We start from the raw sequence: 20,549 nt of genomic DNA on the forward strand, positions 1-20,549 counted from the left end.
ACTTTGCTTCCTTTATCACTCAGCCAGTCTCCTATTCACTTTGGTACCCATCATCCACACACTTTGCTTCCTTTATCACTCAGCCAGTTTCCTATTCACTTTGGTACCCATCATCCACACACTTTGCTTCCTTTATCACTCAGCCAGTCTCCTATTCACTTTGGTACCCATCATCCACACACTTTGCTTCCTTTATCACTCAGCCAGTTTCCTATTCACTTTGGTACCCATCATCCACACACTTTGCTTCCTTTATCACTCAGCCAGTCTCCTATTCACTTTGGTACCCATCATCCACACACTTTGCTTCCTTTATCACTCAGCCAGTTTCCTATTCACTTTGGTACCCATCATCCACACACTTTGCTTCCTTTATCACTCAGCCAGTCTCCTATTCACTTTGGTTCCTGTCATGTATGCAGTGCAAATGTTCACCATTGTATCCCTACACCGGGACCGGGTTGTATCCCTACGCCAGAGCTCGGATGGCGCTGCTGGGAATCGGGCCTTGATCGGCAGAGTGAATAAACGCGTACGACAATTGATCGTACGCGTTTATTCACTCTGCCGATCAAGGCCCGATTCCCAGCAGCGCCATCCGAGCTCTGGCGTAGGGATACAACCCGGTCCCGGTGTAGGGATACAATGGTGAACATTTGCACTGCATACATGACAGTTCCCATCATCCACTCCATCTGAATCCCTCACCCTAGCTAACAACCCTCCTTTGTGGTACTTTATAAAATAGAAAAATACCTTCTGAAAGTCTAGATACACAAGATCTCCTGCACTTTCCCCGTCCACCAAGTCAGTAACCGTCTCGTATAACTCCAATACATTTGTTAAACATGATCTCCCTTTCGTAAAACTTTGCTGATTACTTTTACTTCTTTTTAATTTATTACCTTCGCAAAAGCGGAAGGTTATGTTTTGATCGCTGTGTATTTATTTGTATGTCTGTGTGTGTGTATGTTAATCGCATAACTCAAAAAGTATTCAACCGAATTGCATGAAATTTGGTGGGATGATTGGTTATTATACGGGACACATTTGATTAGATTTTGGGAAACAGATTTGCTCAAATTCTGACTATTTTTAACTCGATCGTATTTCACTCAAAGTTATGAGCGACTGAAGAAGAAGATGTCCATCCAGGACGTCATCACTATAACGCGATCTCCCGCGATCATTTCAACCTCAAAAAAAAATTATAATTGCAGATTTGACAATAGATGAGGCATATTAACAAACGAATGAAACAGATTTGCTCAAATTCTGACTATTTTTAACTCGATCGTATTTCACTCAAAGTTATGAGCGACTGAAGAAGAGGATGTCCATCCAAGACGTCATCACTATAACGCGATCTCCCGCAATCATTTCAACCTCAAATGAAATTCAAATTGCAGATTTGTCAATCGGGGAGGCATATTAACAGACGAATGAAACAGATTTGCTCAAATTCTGATTTTTAAAAATCGATCGCATTTCACATAAAGTTTCACATCGCATACACTCCCATGCCAAGTACAGAACAGTAGCTGCGGCGAAGGTATGCGCTCTACCGAGTGCCCGGATTCTAGTTCAAATTGTTCTCGGTCCGTTCCTTAACGTGTGTCCAACACCTTCCCCACAATCGAAGTCAAACTAACAGGTCTTTAGCTCGTAATGTGTCTGTAAGTAAATAAAAAATACATAAATCCGAAGTTAAAAAACGGAAAGAAATACGATGGAGCAAAGACACCAACTAGTCGTCATGACAACGGCTTCGCAGATCTTCGCCTCGGAGATTTCCGTGTTATTCGTTGTTAAAATATAAAAACCATGGGAATTAATTGTTATAGATACAATTTACGAGTATCATGACATTCGGCTTCAGTTCGATTGATTTTGATTTTAATTTCAGTAACCACGCGATATATACTGCCAACAGCGCTCCAAACAGACATTACACATACACCTCCTGTCTGAAAGGAGAAAGAACGGAGATGCCAGTGATTGTGACTGACTTCTTTTGGGAGCAAACAAATACCAAAGTATGTATCACGCTACCTTTGAAAGGCATACCTTCGCGCTCCGTGGACATTTTATCAATGGAAGATTACCTGAAGGTTCGTGAAGCGTGCAGGTATTGCTATTACATTAGTCACGATGTGCCACCCGTTATTGCGCCATTCAATCGCATTGCTCGTCTGTCACTCACTATTTATACGATACAACCCATTTTTTGAAGTTCCGTCGATCTATATAATAAGGGGAAGGTGCGTGAATGTTGTACATCTTCAAAAAATGTTTTCGTGTGGTAGGCCTACGTGTTGGTTTCTATAGTAACAACATAGATACCGTTAATTGGGTTTTACATTCTGATTCATTCCTCCTCATTAAATCTCTTCATTCATTCATGAATTTCCTTCCGGAAAAAGAATGACCGAACTGTGGTCACAACCTGCGACAAAATCCGGTAACAGACTAATTGGGAAACGCGAATTTAAAGCACTCTTAAAAGATGAACAGTGATTGGATAACTCACATTTAATAATGTGCTATTCAAAATCACACCCGTGTCCGAAGGCAGCGCGTTCGGTTTGGCATAATAAATATGAAATAGGCAAAGCCTAAAAACGAACGAAACCCATTAGAATTACCATTTAGAACCCTTTAGAATTACCCTTTAAAACCCATAAGAATTACCATTTAGAACCCTCCAGAATTACCCTTTAAAACCCATTAGAATTACCCTTTAAAACCCATTAGAATTACCATTTAGAACCCTCTAAAATTACCCTTTAAAACCCAATAGAATTACCATTTAGAACCCTCTAGAATTACCCTTTATAACCCTTTAAAATTACTCTTTAAAACCCTTTAGAATTACCCTTTAAAACCCTTTAGAATTACGCTTTAAAGCCCATTCGAATTACCATTTAGAACCCTTTAGAATTACCCTTTAGAACCTTTTAGAATTACCCTTTAGAATTACCATTTAGAACCCTTTAGAATTACCATTTAGAACCTTTTAGAATTACCCTTTCAACCCATTAGAATTACCATTTAGAACCCTTTAGAACCCTTTAGAATTACCCTTTAGAACCCTTTAGAATTACCCTTTAGAATTACTCTTTAGAACCCTTTAGAATTACCCTTTCAACCCATTAGAATGATCATTTAGAACCCTTTAGAATTACCATTTAGAACCTTTTAGAATTACCCTTTAGAACCCTTTATAATTACCCTTTAGAACCCTTTAGAATTGCTCTTTAAACCCATTAGAATTACCATTTAGAACCCTCTAGAAGTACCCTTTAAAACCCATTAGAACTACCATTTAGAACCCTTTAGAACCCTTTAAAATTACCCTTTAGAACCCTTTAGAATTACCCTTTAGAACCCATTAGAATTACCCTTTAGAACCCTTTAGAATTACCCTTTCAACCCATTAGAATTACCATTTAGAACCCTTTAGAATTACCATTTAGAACCTTTTAGAATTACCCTTTAGAACCCTTTAGAATTACCCTTTAGAACCCTTTTGAATTACCCTTTAAACCCATTAGAATTACCATTTAGAACCCTCTAGAATTACCCTTTAAAACCCATTAGAACTACCATTTAGAACCCTTTTAGAATTACCCTTTAGAACCCTCTAGAATTACCCTTTAACCCCCATTAGAATTACCATTTGGAACCGTCTAGAATTACTCCTTAGAGCCCTCTAGAATTACCCTTTAGAATCCTTTAGAATTGACCTTTAGAATTACCCTTTTAAACCTATTATAATTACACTTTAGAACGCATCAGAATTGCCCTTTAGAACTCTCTAGAAGTACATTTTAGAACCCCATATAATTAAATATGGTGGGTTAAAAGGTTCTTCATTTTTGATGGACCAATGGATGAATGGAAGGAAGGACATCGCCAAATATTGAAGCAGCTTCACCGCTTTAAAATGTTCATCCTTTGATTGTCAATAAACTGTACAGTTGTCGTGAGGACAAAAACCCAGCCGCACTATATTATAATGTACAGAAAGAAATGACTATATTCATTGGGGAGTGTAGCATTTTTGCCGCAGTATGTCCTTGATCAAAAAGGGAGGTGGAGATAAAAGACGATTCCTAATAAACCACCCAAACAATGTAAACAAGAATTAAACAAATATCTGAAACTATCAAATAGCGATCCAAATTGAAATGTTAATTACCTCCGCCACCAAAGGTGGATGGAGGTTATGTTTTCACCCCTGTCTGTTTGCTTGTCTGTCCGTTTGTAAACAAGATATCTCGGTTTGGATAGGTGACAAGAACAATTCTATTAGATTTTGGTTCAGGTTCGAATCCAGATCCGGCCTATTAGTGTGATACAAAGCGTAAACTGTTCACCAGGCGGAGCTATGAGCTCTACCGATTGCCGTTCTAGTTTTAGATGCCTCACTGTTGATTTGGAATCTTTTAGGCAATCAGACACAAATTTCACACCTCATTAATTGGCAGGAAGACTACATCACACAGGGCCAAATTCAAGGTGTGAATTTGGAAAAACTCATACAAATATAAAATACATGATGAAAATAAACAAGTTTTCCAAATTCGATTATGCAAACAATTGCCTTGCATAATATGGGCTCTCTTCGAACCTCCACACAAAAAAAAAATTATACAGCCATTTTGCCACAAACACACCTGCCACTCTTACTGAAAAATTATACTTCCCAAAACCTTAAATTTAGCAGTACTTTTGCAAAACTGTACACCATCTCGACCAATCCAATTTTCCGCTCACGCTCCCAGGGCGGGCAAACATCGAATGCCATTCAAAAGGGCAGCACCTGGTGATGCAACGCATGTGCTAACTTTGTCAAAAATATCTGTCTGTTTAGTGCATCTTTTTCTCAATTATTGTTCCAAAATATTATTGTTATGGCGTCAGGAAGGACATCCGACCATAAAAAAAACATTGCCTCAAAAAGAGAACCATGACAATTACAACTACATATGGGCAGGGTACAGCCCAAAGTGGAGATCGGTTTCTGAGGTTTGGGACATGGAATGTAGGGACAATGACAGGGAGATCAGGAGAATTGGTGGAAGTATTGGTCAGAAGAAGAGTGGACATATGTTGTGTGCAAGAGACGAGATGGAAGGGAAGTGGTGTGAATGGTGAAGGGTAGGCAGGGACAGAAATACAAGTTTGTGTGGCAAGGGTGCCCGGAGGGCGTGAATGGTGTTGTTGTCCTGTTTTCTGAGGAGTTTGTAGACAGTGTGGTGAGTGTGACTAGAGTGAGTGATAGGTTGATGATGGTGAAAATGATGATTGGAAAGCTCTTCGTGAACGTCATCTCGGGATATGCTCCGCAGGTTGGTCGAAGCGATGAAGAGAAGGACAAGTTCTGGTGTGCGATAGAGAAGCTGATGGAAAACGTGAAAGATGAGGAAGTTGTTGTGGTAGGAGGAGACCTAAATGGACATGTCGGAAGGAGTATGGATGGTTTTGAGGGAGTTCGTGGGGGTTACGGATATGGTGTGAGAAATGGAGAAGGTGAAAGGATTTTGGAGTTTGCTGATGGAGCTGATTTGTTGATTTGTAATACTCAGTTCCAGAAAGAGGATAATAAGCTTGTTACATACACGTCAGGTGGGTCGACGACAAACGTTGACTACCTGATGGTGCGTAGGCGAGATAGGGGGCACCTCCGGGACACAGAGGTGATCCGGGGGAGGAAGCTGTTTCACAGCACCACTTGGTTGTCTGCGACATAAGGGTAAAAGGTGCGAGGAGAGCTCGGCGGGTGAAGTACCAACCGAGAATGATGGTGTGGAGGTTGAAAGAGGTGACAGTAAGGGAGGCATTAAAAGAGAGGCTGAGTAGGGTAGAGGATGATGTGGTTGAGCTTGAAAGTGGTTGGATGTCAATGAAAGCTAGTCTGTTGGGAGCCGTTGGTGAGGTATGTGGATTGTGGATGGACAAAAGGACCACCGAGGCACTCGGAAACATGGTGGTGGGATGATGAAGTTGGAAAGAGGATTGACGAGAAGAGGAAGAAGTTCAAGGAGTGGCAGAAGGCGAAGGGTACGGGAGCAGAAACAGCAGAGCATGAAAGTTATAAGGCAGCCAAGAAGGCTGCAAAGAAAGAGGTAGCAAAGGCACAGGAGGCATGCAGGAAAATGATCGGAGAACACTTGGATTCGGAAGAGGGTCAGAGAGCAGTATTCAGGATTGCAAAGCAGATAGCGAAAGAGAGGTGTGATGTGATGGGGGTGAGTTGCTTGAAGGATTAAGTGGGACAAATCGTTGTGGACCCAGTTGGAATTAAAGGAAGATGGAAAAGATATATGGAAATGCTGTTGAATACAGAGAATGAATGGGATGGCAACATAGAGAGTAACCCAGTTTTAGGACCAGCAGAGAAGATAACTGAGAAGGAAGTTGAGGAAGCGATAAAAGCAATGAAGAGTAGAAAAGCGGGAGGGCCGACGGGAGTTGTGGGAGATATGTTGAAGGCAGCAGGAAGTTGGGGTGTGAAGAGAATGACAGAGATCTGTAATCTGGCGGTGAAAGAAGGCCGCACTCCAGTGGATTGGGAACTGAGTACCCTCATCCCTCTACACAAGGGGAAAGGTGACCCTCTAGAGTGTGGCTCCTACCGAGCGATAAAGTTATTGGAGCATGGAATGAAGGTATTGGAAAGGGTGTTGGAGAGGAGGATAAGGAAGAAAGTGAAGATCGCCGAAATGCAGTTTGGATTTATGCCAGGAAGAGGAACAACAGACGCGCTTTTTATTGTGAGGCAGTTGCAGGAGAAGTACATGGAGAAGAGGAAGAAGTTGTTTCTTGGGTTTGTTGATCTGGAGAAAGCATTCGATAGGGTTCCACGCAAAGTATTGACATGGGCAATGAGGAAGTTAGGAGTGGACGAATGGTTGATCAGAGTAGTGATGGCAATGTACAAAAGAGCACGCACAGCTGTAAGGACGAAGGACGGGAACAGTGGTGAGTTTGAGGTGAAGGTGGGAGTGCATCAGGGGTCGGTACTAAGTCCACTACTATTTGTAGCTGTGATGGACGTGCTGGCTCAGAACGTAAAGGAGGATTTTACCGTGGGAGTTGTTGTATGCAGATGATCTGGTGTTGATTGCGGAAAGTATGGATGGACTGAAGGAAAAGATGAACAAGTGGAAGGAATGTATGGAGACAAAAGGTCTGAAGGTGAATATCGGAAAGACGAAGGTGATGGCAAGTGGTAAAGCATGTGGTGAGGTGGAAAGAACTGGGAAGTGGCCCTGTGCTGTGTGCAGGAAGGGTGTCGGAGTGAATGCCATTCAATGTACAATGTGCGCTGAGTGGGTTCATCAAATATGTAGTGGTCTGAGAAGGTCATTAACCAGTGTGGCAGCTACATTCAAATGTAAGGTGTGCACAGAGGGAGCTGCACATGGAGGAAATGTTGAGTTGGATCTTGGAGACGGCGTGAAGCTGGAAGGTGTGAAAACATTTTGCTACCTCGGAGACATGCTGAATGGAGAAGGTGGATCAGACTCGGCAACGGTTGCTGGAGTGAGATGTGCAGGGAAGAAGTTTCGGGAACTGAGTGGCGTGCTGATGAGGAGGGGAGTGTCGTTGAAGCTGAAGGGAAAGGTGTATGCTGCATGTGTGAGAAGTGTTATGATTTATGGGAGCGAGACATGGGTAATGAACGTCGAGCAGCAACGAAGGTTGGAAAGGGTGGAAATGCGAATGGTTCGATGGATGTGCGTAGTATCGTTGAGAGAGAGGAAGACAAATGATGAATTGTGAAAAATGATGGGAATAGAGCCTGTGATTGATGCTGTGAAGAGGAACAGGTTGAGATGGTTTGGTCATGTGTTGAGGAAGGATGAAATTGACTGGTTGAGAAGAGTGATGGAAATGAATGTAGAAGGAAGTAGAGGACGGGGAAGACCGAGAAAGACTTGGCTAAAGATGGTGGAAGAAGAAATGCGGGCAAGGGGGTTAACAAGGAGAGATGCAGAAAATAGGGCAAGATGGAGAAGATTGTCATGGGGACCGCAAGGCTAACCCCCGCTCTAGCAGGGGAAATGGCCTTAAAATGCATGTTGTTGTTGTTGTTGTTGTTGTTGTTGTTCCCAAATTGTCAGTTTCCCCGAGAAGAGTTGGCAGGTTTGTGATTTATTTATTTATTTTTTGTTTGCATTGTCCAGGATCATGGAAAAGCTAGTACTACTACATGGAGCAGGATGCAACAGCACAAAAGGAACATCAGAGAAGGAGGGAGGGAAACACCAACAGCACAGCTGAAGGCCAAGACAGAGGGATGAGGACAAACAATGGGTGTGGGGAGGAATGGGGGTCAGGAGAGGTTGCACGGGGTAGACAAGATGGATACAGAAGGAAACTCTCAGGAGAGAGGAGGAAAAACTGGAAATTTGGAAGGAGGGTGGAATAGCGTCGGGTAGGGGACTGGGGTGGCGGTAGTTAATGAGGGTAGAGAAGATCATGGTTTTGGATTTCGATGAAATGGAATAGCGTCGGGTAGGGGACTGGGGTGGCGGTAGTTAATGAGGGTAGAGAAGATCATGGTTTTGGATTTCGATGATCTGAGATGTTGATAAACAGCTGTCTTGGAAACAGCTCTCAGAGAAGAGGGTTGAAATAACCTTCTCCACATTCTCAGGTGAAAAAGACACAGAGTCCAGGAGCAGTTGGGTACGACGGGGAAGGATGATGGGTCCAACAGTTGGGTATGACAGGATATCACAACACCGGCTTCGCCGGCTACAAGATTTGTAAGAAAACACAGAATTGAGGCATTCATCCTTCTCACAAGTGGAGTTGTCTGTTATGCCATTTGAAGAGAGAGGAGGAATGGAAGGAGAGCATACACCAGAGACAGACTTTCAAGGTGCCACCAGGTTTTTGAGAAGGGATACAAGTTTGAAAGTTCAATCTTGAGGTTGGACAGATGTTGTTTTCTGGCTCTCCTGAGAGTGGACACACACTTGTTGCAGAGGAAGCAGAGCAAGAACAGGAGACATTTGACCAAGTCCAGAAGGGAGGATTTGTCAGTGGGAGAAATCCAGGTTAGAAAAGTTCACATCGAGCCGGTCCCATGGAGTCACAGAAATCCTTTGCTGAAGTGTCATGGCTGGTGAGAGAGAGGTACCAACACTCAGCCAAGTTTCATGGTGACAATTGAAATTGCCACATATGGGGAAGAGAGAGTTGGAATGAGTTGTTAAAATTTGTCCATGTTGTTTGAGAGAGATACAGATGTAGTCGTCACTCTTAGGAGGGACGGTACAACACACAGATGAACACGAGGTGGGAGAGGAGGGGAATTCACCGCCTGAGGTACTCCTGTGTTGGGAGGTCTAAGATCAGTCCAAGGGTAATCAGAAAATGAGTTATTGATTTAAAGTGCATCTCCGCCGCCTGGTTCAGGCCTATCAAATCGGAAGAGACAATAACTGGGAGAGACACGAAGGAGTCAGGGAGGTCTTGTGAGAGGAAGGATTCCCTTAAACATCAGATGTCGGGTTTATCGACAGCATCCTGGATTGAGAGATCTGTTCGGTTCGAGAGGAGACCTCGGATGTTTCATGACCACATAGTTAGAGATAGGGGGAGGAGGTGTTGGAATGGTGCAGGATGGGGGTAGGGGAGGCTTTGAGTGGGCATGGTGGGGGGGGGGTAGGGGGGGTGGGAAGGTTTCAGAATTGTGAGGTGTGGATGAATGTTTGAGTGTGTGGGGGTGGGAGAAAGTTTGTGTGTGTGGGGTGAGGGTGAGTATTTGTGTGTGTGGGGTGTGGGTGAGGGTTGGAGTGTGTGGGATGCAGGGAGGGTTTGAGTGTGTGGGATGCAGGAGGGTTTGAGTGTGGGATGCAGGAAGGGTTTGAGTGTGTGGGATGAGGGTTTGAGTGTGTGGGATGCAGGTGAGGGTTTGAGCATGTGGGTGAGGGTTGGAATGTGTGCCTTGTGGGGTGTGGGAGAAGGTTAGGGTGTGGGGGAAATTTGTGTGTGTGGGTTGTGGGTGAGAGACTGAGTATGTGGGGTGTGGTGGAGGGTTTGATTGTGTGGGGTGCAGGTGAGGGTTTGAATGTGTGGGGTTCACGGGAAGGTTTGAGTGTGTGGGATGTGGCGGAAGAAGTGTGGAGGGTGCGAAGGAAGGTTTGAGTGTGTGGGTGTATGGGGGAAGTAGGGTGTGGGGGAAGGTTTTGGAGGGTGGGGTGAGGAGGAAGTATTTATGGGTGGGGTGAGGGGGAAGCATTGAGAGGGTGAGGTGATGAGGGATGCAGGAATGGGGGACATGAAGTTTTGAGGGATTGGGTTGGGGGGTGAATCCTTTTTCCAATTCCAAATCCCCAACTTTGACACATGGAGATAAAGATCATGGGATAGAAGATAAGATCAGTTGTTAAACACACAGATAAATGTGGCGCTGTATTTGAGGGAGCTGGGGGAGCTTGGTGAACCAGACCAGGGCAGACAACATCTCGGAAAAATAATCCTTTTGAAATTGCGTGATTGTGCAAACACATAGATAAACCTTGATGGTGACGAAAAAGGCATCTTAGCGGAGCATCGTCAGCTCTGGACTGTTCAGTTTGGCCCATCAGCTTCATATGGTTACAACCGCAAATGTTATTCAAAGTTCATGAATAAAGCTGATATAGATCATGCCCAGAAATGCAAAGCAATAGTTGAAAAGACCCTTCCCATGTCCTTTCTCTGAAAACTTTCCAGGGTAAGGTATTCTATGAGCTCTCTAGTTTTATGTTGTGACATGACACCATGCAAAATTACGTACTCTTTACGATTTACAAATCAAATCTGATATGGGAGAATCCCAGTACAACAAGAACAGCACTGGCTAGAGCGCATCCCTCCACCAGGCTGCATGGTTTACCTTTTTGTATCCCAGTGATAGGCTGGATATGTTACCGTACCTGAACCAAAATCTAATCAGCTTGTTCTTGTCAACTACCCAACTAATTCCCTATGTTTTGTCATCATCCGTCCACAACTTTTTGAGATACAGTATTGTGCTATATATCGTTTTGGCCCCATCTCACAATGGTGAAGAATCACTTTAAAAATTATAGTAGCTGGATCCAGATCTGGATCTTCACCAAAATCTAGTCAATTCCTCCTTGTCACACATCCAACATGTCCACAAAGTTCCGTCTGTATCCATAACTTTTTGAGATATCTTGCTAGATGTCGTTTTTGGCCCTATCTCTCAATGGTGAAGAATCACTTTAAAATTATGGTATCCGGATCCAGATCCGGATCGTCACCAAAATCTAATTAATTGGTCCTTGTCACACACTCAACCTGTCCACCAAGTTTTGTCCGAATCCGTCCATAAAATTTTGAGATATCCTACTCACAGACAAACAAACAAGAAAAAGATCAATCAGAGATTGCAAACCCTCACCAGGATGTATTTTCAGTGGTTTTTAAGGCTTTTGTGTTAAAACAAATATGTCGGCCGAACCACGTGATCAATGACGTCATCTTTTTTTTTTTTTTCTCCACCAATCTATGCCTACATGACTCTCAACAAATTTCATCTTGATCGGATGAAGTTTTATACATGTCGAATTATGACGTTATAATGGAGGCACCTATGACATCATCATTAACATATTTTATTCCCCATGGAGAGTTCTTTACAATGGGCCATGTCTCAATTTTTTCTATTCAGCACTTTCGGAGATATAGAGGTGCAAAGTTTTTCGTTTTTTCCAAGATGGCAGCCGAACCACGTGACCGATGACGTCATCGTTTTTTTTTCTCTGCCAGTTTGTGCCGACATGGCGCTCAAGAAATTTCATCTTGATTGGATGAAGTTTTGTACTTGTCGAATTATGAGGTCATAATGGAGGCACCTATGACATCATCATTAACATATTTTATTCACCATGGAGAGTTCTTTACAATGAGCCATGTCTCAATTTTTGCTATTCAGTGCTTTCCGAGATGTAGAGGTGCAAACTTTTTCGATTTTTCCAAGATGGCGGCCGAACCACGTGACATATGACATCATAATTATCATTAAAAAATTATACAGGTTGAGTTGCACCTATGGTGAAAATTTGCTGTCAATCGGACCAACGGTTGCAGAGAAAATCATATTTATTCTGTGCGGACAAACAAACAGACAGACAAACAGATGAAAAATCGGTCAGAGACCGAGGAATTGCCGGAATGTACTTTTTTTAAATCGGCCATTTTGGATCAAAATAATAATACGTAAGGACATGGGTTGAATCCCTGCTTGAGAGAATGCCAACCCACTCTCCGTCTCTCCAACTCACAATCCCACGAGATATGCGGAAAGGACGACCCAAAACCAATTATCTTCTTTTTGATTTGTATATAAACATCATTAAAAGTAAATAATGACCTCTGCCAAAGTTCAAACGACTTGGGTTTAATCTCTACATGAGAGAATTCCACATAGCTATTTGGGCGGTGTATAAGCTAACAGATCGCTGTCTCCATCGATCTTGCCAAGGCCGTAACACCTATCGGCTCAAAATCCTTTTAACTGTTGACTTGGTAGTTTTTACAATGAAGGAAACACGTATTGGGAGTACATACGACATAGCGATTGTGAATGTGACAGCTCTGAGGCATCTTTCGCTTCGCATCGCAGTGACGGCGAGCACCAACATGGCGGCTGTAAGATTAAAATCTTGCTTCAAGCCCCCTCACCACCCAAAATCTATTCCGGCGAATCTATTCCGGCAAGTAACAAACAAACCAACCAACATACTTGCCGGAATCTATTCCGGCAAGTAACCAACCAACCAACATACTTGCCGGAATCTATTCCGGCAAGTAACAAACGGACAAACAGATAGGGGTGAAAACATAACCTCCATCCACCTTTGGTGGTGGAGGTAACGAAATCAGGATGAAGATCCCAATGAAAATCCACCTCATCGCGGCTTCATTTAAACCGTCAAATCCTTCCGCTGTATCACTCCGCCTCGCCGCGGCTTTACACTGCGGTCACGATTTTCACGTTTTGGGTGACCTTGAGCCCTTGGGCCTAGAGAGTTGAAAATTGGGCACAGTCTATTCCAGGGCAAGGCAAATATGTGTGTAAAGTATGGCGATGCTATGTGCAACGATGTAGACGTAGTACTGCGCACAAACAGACAGACAAACCAACCAACCAACATACTTGTCGGAATCTATTCCGGCAAGTAACAAACAGACAAACGGACTCAAATGCAATACCCTCTCCTCTGGCGAGGGTAATAAGGCTGAAAACATAACCTCCGTCCACCTTCCTTGGCAGAGATAAAGGTAAACTAATTAATTTTACTGCTTCACATGTATTTATAATCACAATTCTTGTCATTCATCCAAGTCATAACTTCAAAAAGATAGCTTTAACAAAGTAGTGCAAACTGTATGGTTTGACAGTCATGCACATTGGACATCCTTCTGTCCACTACAGTGAATGATCCTAAAAAAAATTAATTTGTTGCCACTGTAATGCTGGATGGATACTTAACTCAGGATTAAGGAATTTGGAATGTAGCAACGAGTGCCGCCAGCAGCTGCTCTACTCTTAGCAAAGGACACTGTGAGCTCTTTAACCTCCACCAATTAATGCCAACAGATGGGACACCCAGGTTCACGTCACTTGCACACGTTGATGAATCAACGTGCATGTAAAACACCAGGAAGACGTTTTATAGCTGGGCCGAGATTCAAACCCAGCCTTGACAGCTCAGAGTTGAGCAAGCACACATCTCGACTATCCTGCCAGCCCTGCAGAAAAATATGCACAATAAAATACAAGGGACACAGATGGACAAACATGCAACAAAGAATTAATTATGTTGGGAGCTCCTTCCTATTATTGACTCTCCCACCAAGATCAGACTGGCATTGTGTGAGGTTTTGAACCATCACCAGTAATCTGAACTGGCAGGGTGAGGCACACCGTGTGTCCTGATGAAACATAAAGTTCTTGTTCCGTTCGTGTTTTCGCACACAAATGCGTAAATCCTGTATCTCAGAGCCCCAGCATGGCAGGAAAAACTGCACACTGAAGAAAGTCTTGACAGGTTGTCATTTCAGAATGACCTGCATACAACCCTAGCTTTGGGCTGTGGCATTCAGACATCCCTGGCTCTTGTCTTGTCAAAACAACTAAAACCACCCGGCTCTGGCAGTCCCGTTTTTGGGACGGTCCCTTTTAATGCCAGCCATTCTGGAGGTGCATCCTGGTTCTTTTGCACTCGGTCTCCAGAACCTTCTAAACCAGTGTCACCCGACTCCCCCCCCCCCCCCGCGCCCCCACGATCATGAATATGACGTCATTGGAAGTCCCTTTTAAATCGTTTAGCGTAAAGTACACTTGAAAGACTGTTTGTGCAGCTGCCTGAAAACAATTAATGGGATTTTCCGCATTTTATTTATTTATTATTGTAATCACCTTTCAGTCACTTCCCATAAGACTCAAATAAAGGACAGTAAGGACGAGACAACAGATGTACTGCAATGTCATGCAGCAAGCACATTAAGCAAATTTTGTACAACAAAATCTGTCTACATGATGTGTACATAATCAGTAAACCAAATCGCACTCATAACATCTAAACTCCTCTATCTCATAACAGTATGTATGTTCCAAATGATTAGGACATGGGTGGTGAATTTACACGGTGTTCCGTCCCGTGACGTTTCACAATAATGTGTGCTCCTCTTTTTGCAAGTCCATAGAGTACAGTTAGTAACGTTCTGTTCAGGACGACATCTCTTCTGTGCCCCAAGCACGTTCTGTTTTGGCCTAAGCGAACTCTACCTGCACCTTTATGAACTGGTTGAATAGGTCTAAGGTTTGAAGCGACCTGAGCTGTACATTTGCTTGCAAATTTAATTTATTGTGTCATGAAACGTGGCAGCATGTTCATGTATGCGCTGTCCTGTAAATTAGATGGCTAGCTATTTAGTAGTTGCACTTTTTTTTTTTTAAGCGTTTTTGGTAAGGAGTTTTGGAAGGAGGGTGAAGTCTGGTGTAAGAGCATTTTGATGCAATGACCAATTCATGGGAAAAAAAAGAACTTCGTTTGATTGAGGCCTTGCTGATTGCTTCTGAGCTTGCTTCTGAGCCATCGAGCCTGGGTTCAAATCTCAGGCTAGCTGCAAACTGTCAACCTGGTGTCTCCTAGACAGGGAAAGGTATCAATGATCATGAAACCTGTGCTGTCTGTATGGTCCCCCTGTGCTGTCTTTCCCTCGCGGTCCCCCTGTACTGTCTTTCCCTCGCGGTCCCTCTGTGCTGTCTTTCCCTCGCGGTCCCTCTGTGCTGTCTTTCCCTCGCGGTCCCTCTGTGCTGTCTTTCCCTCGCGGTCCCTCTGTGCTGTCTTTCCCTCGCGGTCCCACTGTGCTGTCTTTCCCTCGTGGTCCCCCTGTACTGTCTTTCCCTCGCGGTCCCTCTGTGCTGTCTTTCCCTCGCGGTCCCTCTGTACTGTCTTTCCCTCGCGGTCCCTCTGTGCTGTCTTTCCCTCGTGGTCCCTCTGTGCTGTCTTTCCCTCGTGGTCCCCCTGTGCTGTCTTTCCCTCGTGGTCCCCCTGTGCTGTCTTTCCCTCGTGGTCCCCCTGTGCTGTCTTTCCCTTGCGGTCCCCCTGTGCTGTCTTTCCCTCGCGGTCCCCCTGTACTGTCTTTTCCTCACGGTTGTCAGCTCTTTCACGAGCCTCGATTCAGTATTAAAAAAAAGAAGAAAAAAAAAAGTGTGTTCTCTCAAATGGATGGACGTCAAACTCGGAGTCCCGTCTGATGTTAAAGATCCCACTGTGTCCTTCACGAAGAGTAGGCGAGCTATCCCTCGCACCCTGAACAAATTACAAAATTCCTGCCATAACCGACAAGAGGGTGTTGCATCACCAGCCCAGCCATGTCCTCAGCAAATAATGCTACTACCAGCCTTGTGCTGTATACAAAAGAACAACTGGAGAAGAATGCTTATTTATTTTAAAATATCTTCAATTCGAGTCATCCTGACGTAGTTTATTTTCAGGACAAAGGCTGATGATAATTTATGAATGTACTTGCGTGCAGGTGAGCTATCCTCCGTTTCTATTCGAGACAATTCTCTTTGGCAAAGTAGACGATACACGAAGCTCCGCCAAGTTGGGTAATGGCGTCGCGTTGCTTACGCTGCACAAGCATGAGTCAGGTCTCTGGCCTCAGTTGACGAGCCCTGGATCAGGTATGGACTTCCAAACGTGTGCAGTATTTGCATCCAAAATACCCATCATATTTGTGTCTCTGATGTCACAATTGTCAAATGGTGATGCCTGACTTGGGTGCTGTCACCTGGTTCACATCAGTCGACAAAGCAATCATGTGCAAGTTTCGAGGAGAGGCCTTGGTGCGATCCCAGGAGCGAGTCAAGAATGAAACCGAAGCTCGGGCAGTGCAGAAGAGAGAGAACCAAAAGTACACATTGGACTCTATGATGGAGGTATTGCTGTTTCATAAAGACTCATTGCTTTGGTAAAGAGTTCTGCAGAATTATCCCTCCATTCTAAGACATTGAGCCTCTTGATGAATTTTATAGGTGTTTTTTGGCAAATTTTAGAATGTCCTGGTTGTGATAATTACGATATAACTTGTATGATCCATTTCTCTAGATATTATCAGTTTTCCTTTCCCCCAGAACAAAACAACAACAACAACAACAGGCATTTTAAGGCCATTTTCCTTACCAGAGCGGGGGTTAGCCTTGCGGGCCCCATGACAATCTTCTCCATTTTGCCCTATTTTCTGCATCTCCCCTTGTTAACCCCCTTTGCCCGCATTTCTTTTTCCACCACCTTTAGCCAAGTCTTTCTCGGTCTTCCCAGTCCTCGACTTCCTTCTACATTCATTTCCATCACTCTTCGCAACGAGTCACTTTCATCCTTCCTCAACACATGACCAAACCATCTCAACCTGTTCCTCTTCACAGCATCAATCACAGGCTCTATTCCCAACATCTTTCGCAATTCATCATTTGTCTTCCTCACTCTCAACGATACTCCGCACATCCACCGAACCATTCGCATTTCCACCCTACCATTCGCATTTCCACCCTTTCCAGCCTTCGTTGCTGCTCTACGTTCATTACCCATGTCTCGCTCCCATAAATCATAACACTTCTCACACATGCAGCATACACCTTTCCCTTCAGCTTCAACGACACTCCCCTCCTCATCAGCATGCCACTCAGTTCCCGAAACTTCTTCCGTGCACATCTCACTCTAGCAACCGTTGCCGAGTCTCATCCGCCTTCACCATTCAGCATGTCTCCTAGGTAGCAAAATGTTTTCACACCTTCCAGCTTCACGCCGTCTCCCCCAAAAAATATAAAAAGAAAACATTTTCCCCCAGAACATTGATCAAAAAATATAACCAATGTTTCCCCCTCTATCTTTCTTTCTGTCCGTTCCTGTCCTGTTAAGAATGTAGCAGACATCTATCTATAATTCCAGTAATCTCTGTGTGTATGTTTGTTTGTTTGTTTGTTTGTTTGTCTGTGGCCGCTGTTTCTCGACAACTACCGGTCCGATATACTTTAAACTTGCCAGGTATATTGCTGGGGACCCGAGGATGTGCCTTTTCAAGGTTTCATATTAATCGGACAATTACTTACCGAGCTATGTCCAAAAAACGATTCGACCAATCAGAGAGCAGCGAGCTATCGCGTGTGCCGAACGTGGCGAACACACTCTGCCTCGGATGGCACATTTGAGAGCGTATTCATTTATTTCACGTTGGCAAACTATGTTGCCGTTAAACTATGTTTTAAAACTAATTAAAACTACTATCTATAATTCCACGGGTCCGATAAAAAACACCGTACTCGCAAGCCGTTCGCTTTGGACCAAACCATTTCATGTAAATAGAGGGGGGGGATTGTCACCACTCGCAAGCCGTTCGCTTTGGACCAAACCATTTCATGTAAATAGAGGGGGGGGGATATAATTTTAGATATATATATAGTACGGGCATGCCCTAGTATTTATAAAGTAAGCATGCATTAGAAACAGGCCAATGCAATATCTGTAAATTGTTTTGCAAATTCTGAGTGATTCTTCGCATTAAAAAATGACACTTCATCACATAGATTGCAGCGAAAGAATAGCATACACTGGCACAATTTTCAGAATAATCTTATGTGAATACCAGGTGAATCCTTATGGAGTTGATTACGTTCAACTGTGAAACAGCAAGATGCAAGACCAAAGACAAAACAGAATACACACAGATATGCAAGCTTCATCTGGAGCTTGAAGGAACTTTTGAACTGAGTGAAAGGAACAAAATTAACTCTTGAAGTCTTTTGCATCAAATTGCACCAATGCTTGAGTGCAGGACACTCTTTACAGCAATAAGCAGCATTACACATGAGCATTTTCGACTGCAGTAGCACAAACGTTGTCAATCGGGCAGGTGATAGTGGAAAAAATGATATCTAAAGCCCTTTACGTCCTTTGCATCATTTTCAGGACGTTGAGATTGTACGTGCTTGGTCTGTTTAGTCGCGAGGCAAGAAAATTGAGACAGGAATGCATGAGCTGTGTGAGGCCATGGAGGGTTTTCCCATCCCCAGATCGAAGCGAATGGAAGGCAAAGGATCGAGGACTTGAAGAACAATGAGAGGAGGAAAGTCACAGAAGACATTGAGCGCTGGAAGGAAGCCCAACGCCAAGGGGAAGCAGAGGGAAAGAAAGAAGATCACGTCGGGGACACACATTTGCCTGCGGTCGGTCTACATGGACAGAGTGCTGTGACTGCAAATGAGGCAAATAAGGCATTGAAGTCCCAGAAGACAATCCCTGCATGTAGAGGTATGGCTAGATATTAGTTCGGCAACATCCTAAATGTTCAGGTTTTCCGTGCCATGTTATTTTTTTTTTTTTTTTTTTCTTTCTGATGGCAGGAAGATTGTTTAATAACAGTATATTCTCACCTCTGAGCTGCCATTCTAGTTTTTATTCGTGCTCAAATCATATCTGACCACAACTGCAGTGGTCACAGGGGGCTGTATATTGTGGAGGAAACGTCAAGCTGGCTGCTTCATCTGCTTTCACATGACTTGTCAATGTGAGGGATTCCAGGGTATATTTCTGATGACTTTTCTCAGCATAATTGAGGCAGACTGGAGTCATTCACGACCGACTCCTGACGCTCCGATGAGGTTGCAGATTCACAATTGTGCCTCATCACTTCTCATAGTCTGCAAGTAGTATGCACTTTATAACTGCAACAAGACTCGTGTACACACGTGGTGCTGATCTTGCCGTGGTGGCTGGCACCAGACTTTCCCACCACTATAGTTCACTACATTTCATCATATTTCAGATACCTCAATTAAATTCCCCAGTTTGTTCAGTTACCCTTGTACTCTGACAAGATTTCAAATTATGTACTTGCATGGATTGGGAGATGTGTTGACCATCACCCACAATTGCTGTACTGGAAAAACGCAATGTGCTACAAACGGAACGACCCTATTTGTCTCTGCATTTAAATGAAGTGTAAAATTCATCTCGAATTTATTGACTGTTATCCACACTTAACTCTTAAGAAGTAGTCTAGAATTCAGGTTTTGTCATAACTCGTCCACAACTTTTTGAAGTTTCATGCGATATGTAGTATTTTGCCCCATCTCTCAATGGGGATTCAGATCTTCACCAAATTCTAATGATATTGTCCTTGTCGCATACCCAACCTCTTCACCAAATTTCGTCCAAATTCGTCCACAACCTTTTTAGATATCTTGTTTTTAATTAATCAATCCAAACGCAACAGGGCAATTCTGAGACCACATGAGTTTCTATAAGATTAAATAAATAATTAATACCTCTATTTTCATCCACATATGAACCCACAACCTCTGCTGGGATGCATGTGCAGTCTCCGCACTACTATTCCAACAACCAATGCAGTTTTAGTCGCATTTACCAAACAGGGTAAAATCAATATCAGGAATGCCATGGAAGAAAAAGACAAGACATCCCAAAGCGATTCTGAACATGTCAGCAGCCAGTTTGAGTGCAGCACGGTAATAAGTAATAAGTGCGTCATTCGGTGACGTGCGTGAAATGTTCCGTGCGCAAATATATATATATATATATGACTTTCGTAAAACGTTCCTTCCCTGTAACTAAGGTTGCTCTGTAGAATATCACTTTCAGCAATTTGTTTGGAAACCTGTTTTTTGCTCTCCTTTTGATAAATATGGCGTTTGCAACACAGCCCTTGATTGTTGAAATGTGATGCTATATGAACATGCACTGATGACGCCATCGTGGTGTTTCTAAAGGGGAAATATACCTTTCTGTGTTAGATTTCTGAGTAGCCATGGGAAGCAAATGCACATTAGTACCACCGAGGACAACCGAACAAAGCATTAAAGACTGCACTTCCAAGCCACTCACAGCAGATGTACCAGGACTATTACAGTTACAAACAGCACGGTTATGCACAGACGCACAGTTACAAACAGCACAGACGCAGTGGAAGTAGCATGGATGGGTCTT

The 20,549-nt window shown here is 43.5% G+C and overlaps 1 protein-coding gene across 1 annotated transcript; it reads left to right on the forward strand.

The window, feature by feature from the left end:
• Nucleotides 1-1,969: 1,969 nt before the first annotated feature.
• Nucleotides 1,970-18,854, forward strand: DNAAF4 (dynein axonemal assembly factor 4; the record flags this gene model as incomplete). The annotated part of the gene is made up of 4 exons (XM_078769053.1): nucleotides 1,970-2,111; nucleotides 16,081-16,231; nucleotides 16,353-16,486; nucleotides 18,617-18,854. Coding segments are annotated over exons 1-4 (646 nt in total), but the record flags the coding sequence as incomplete, so codon positions are not given.
• Nucleotides 18,855-20,549: the final 1,695 nt, after the last annotated feature.

The sequence above is a fragment of the Myxine glutinosa genome, unplaced genomic scaffold (assembly GCF_964187855.1).
Source record: "Myxine glutinosa unplaced genomic scaffold, kmMyxGlut1.1 SCAFFOLD_1020, whole genome shotgun sequence".
Lineage (NCBI taxonomy): Eukaryota > Metazoa > Chordata > Myxini > Myxiniformes > Myxinidae > Myxine > Myxine glutinosa.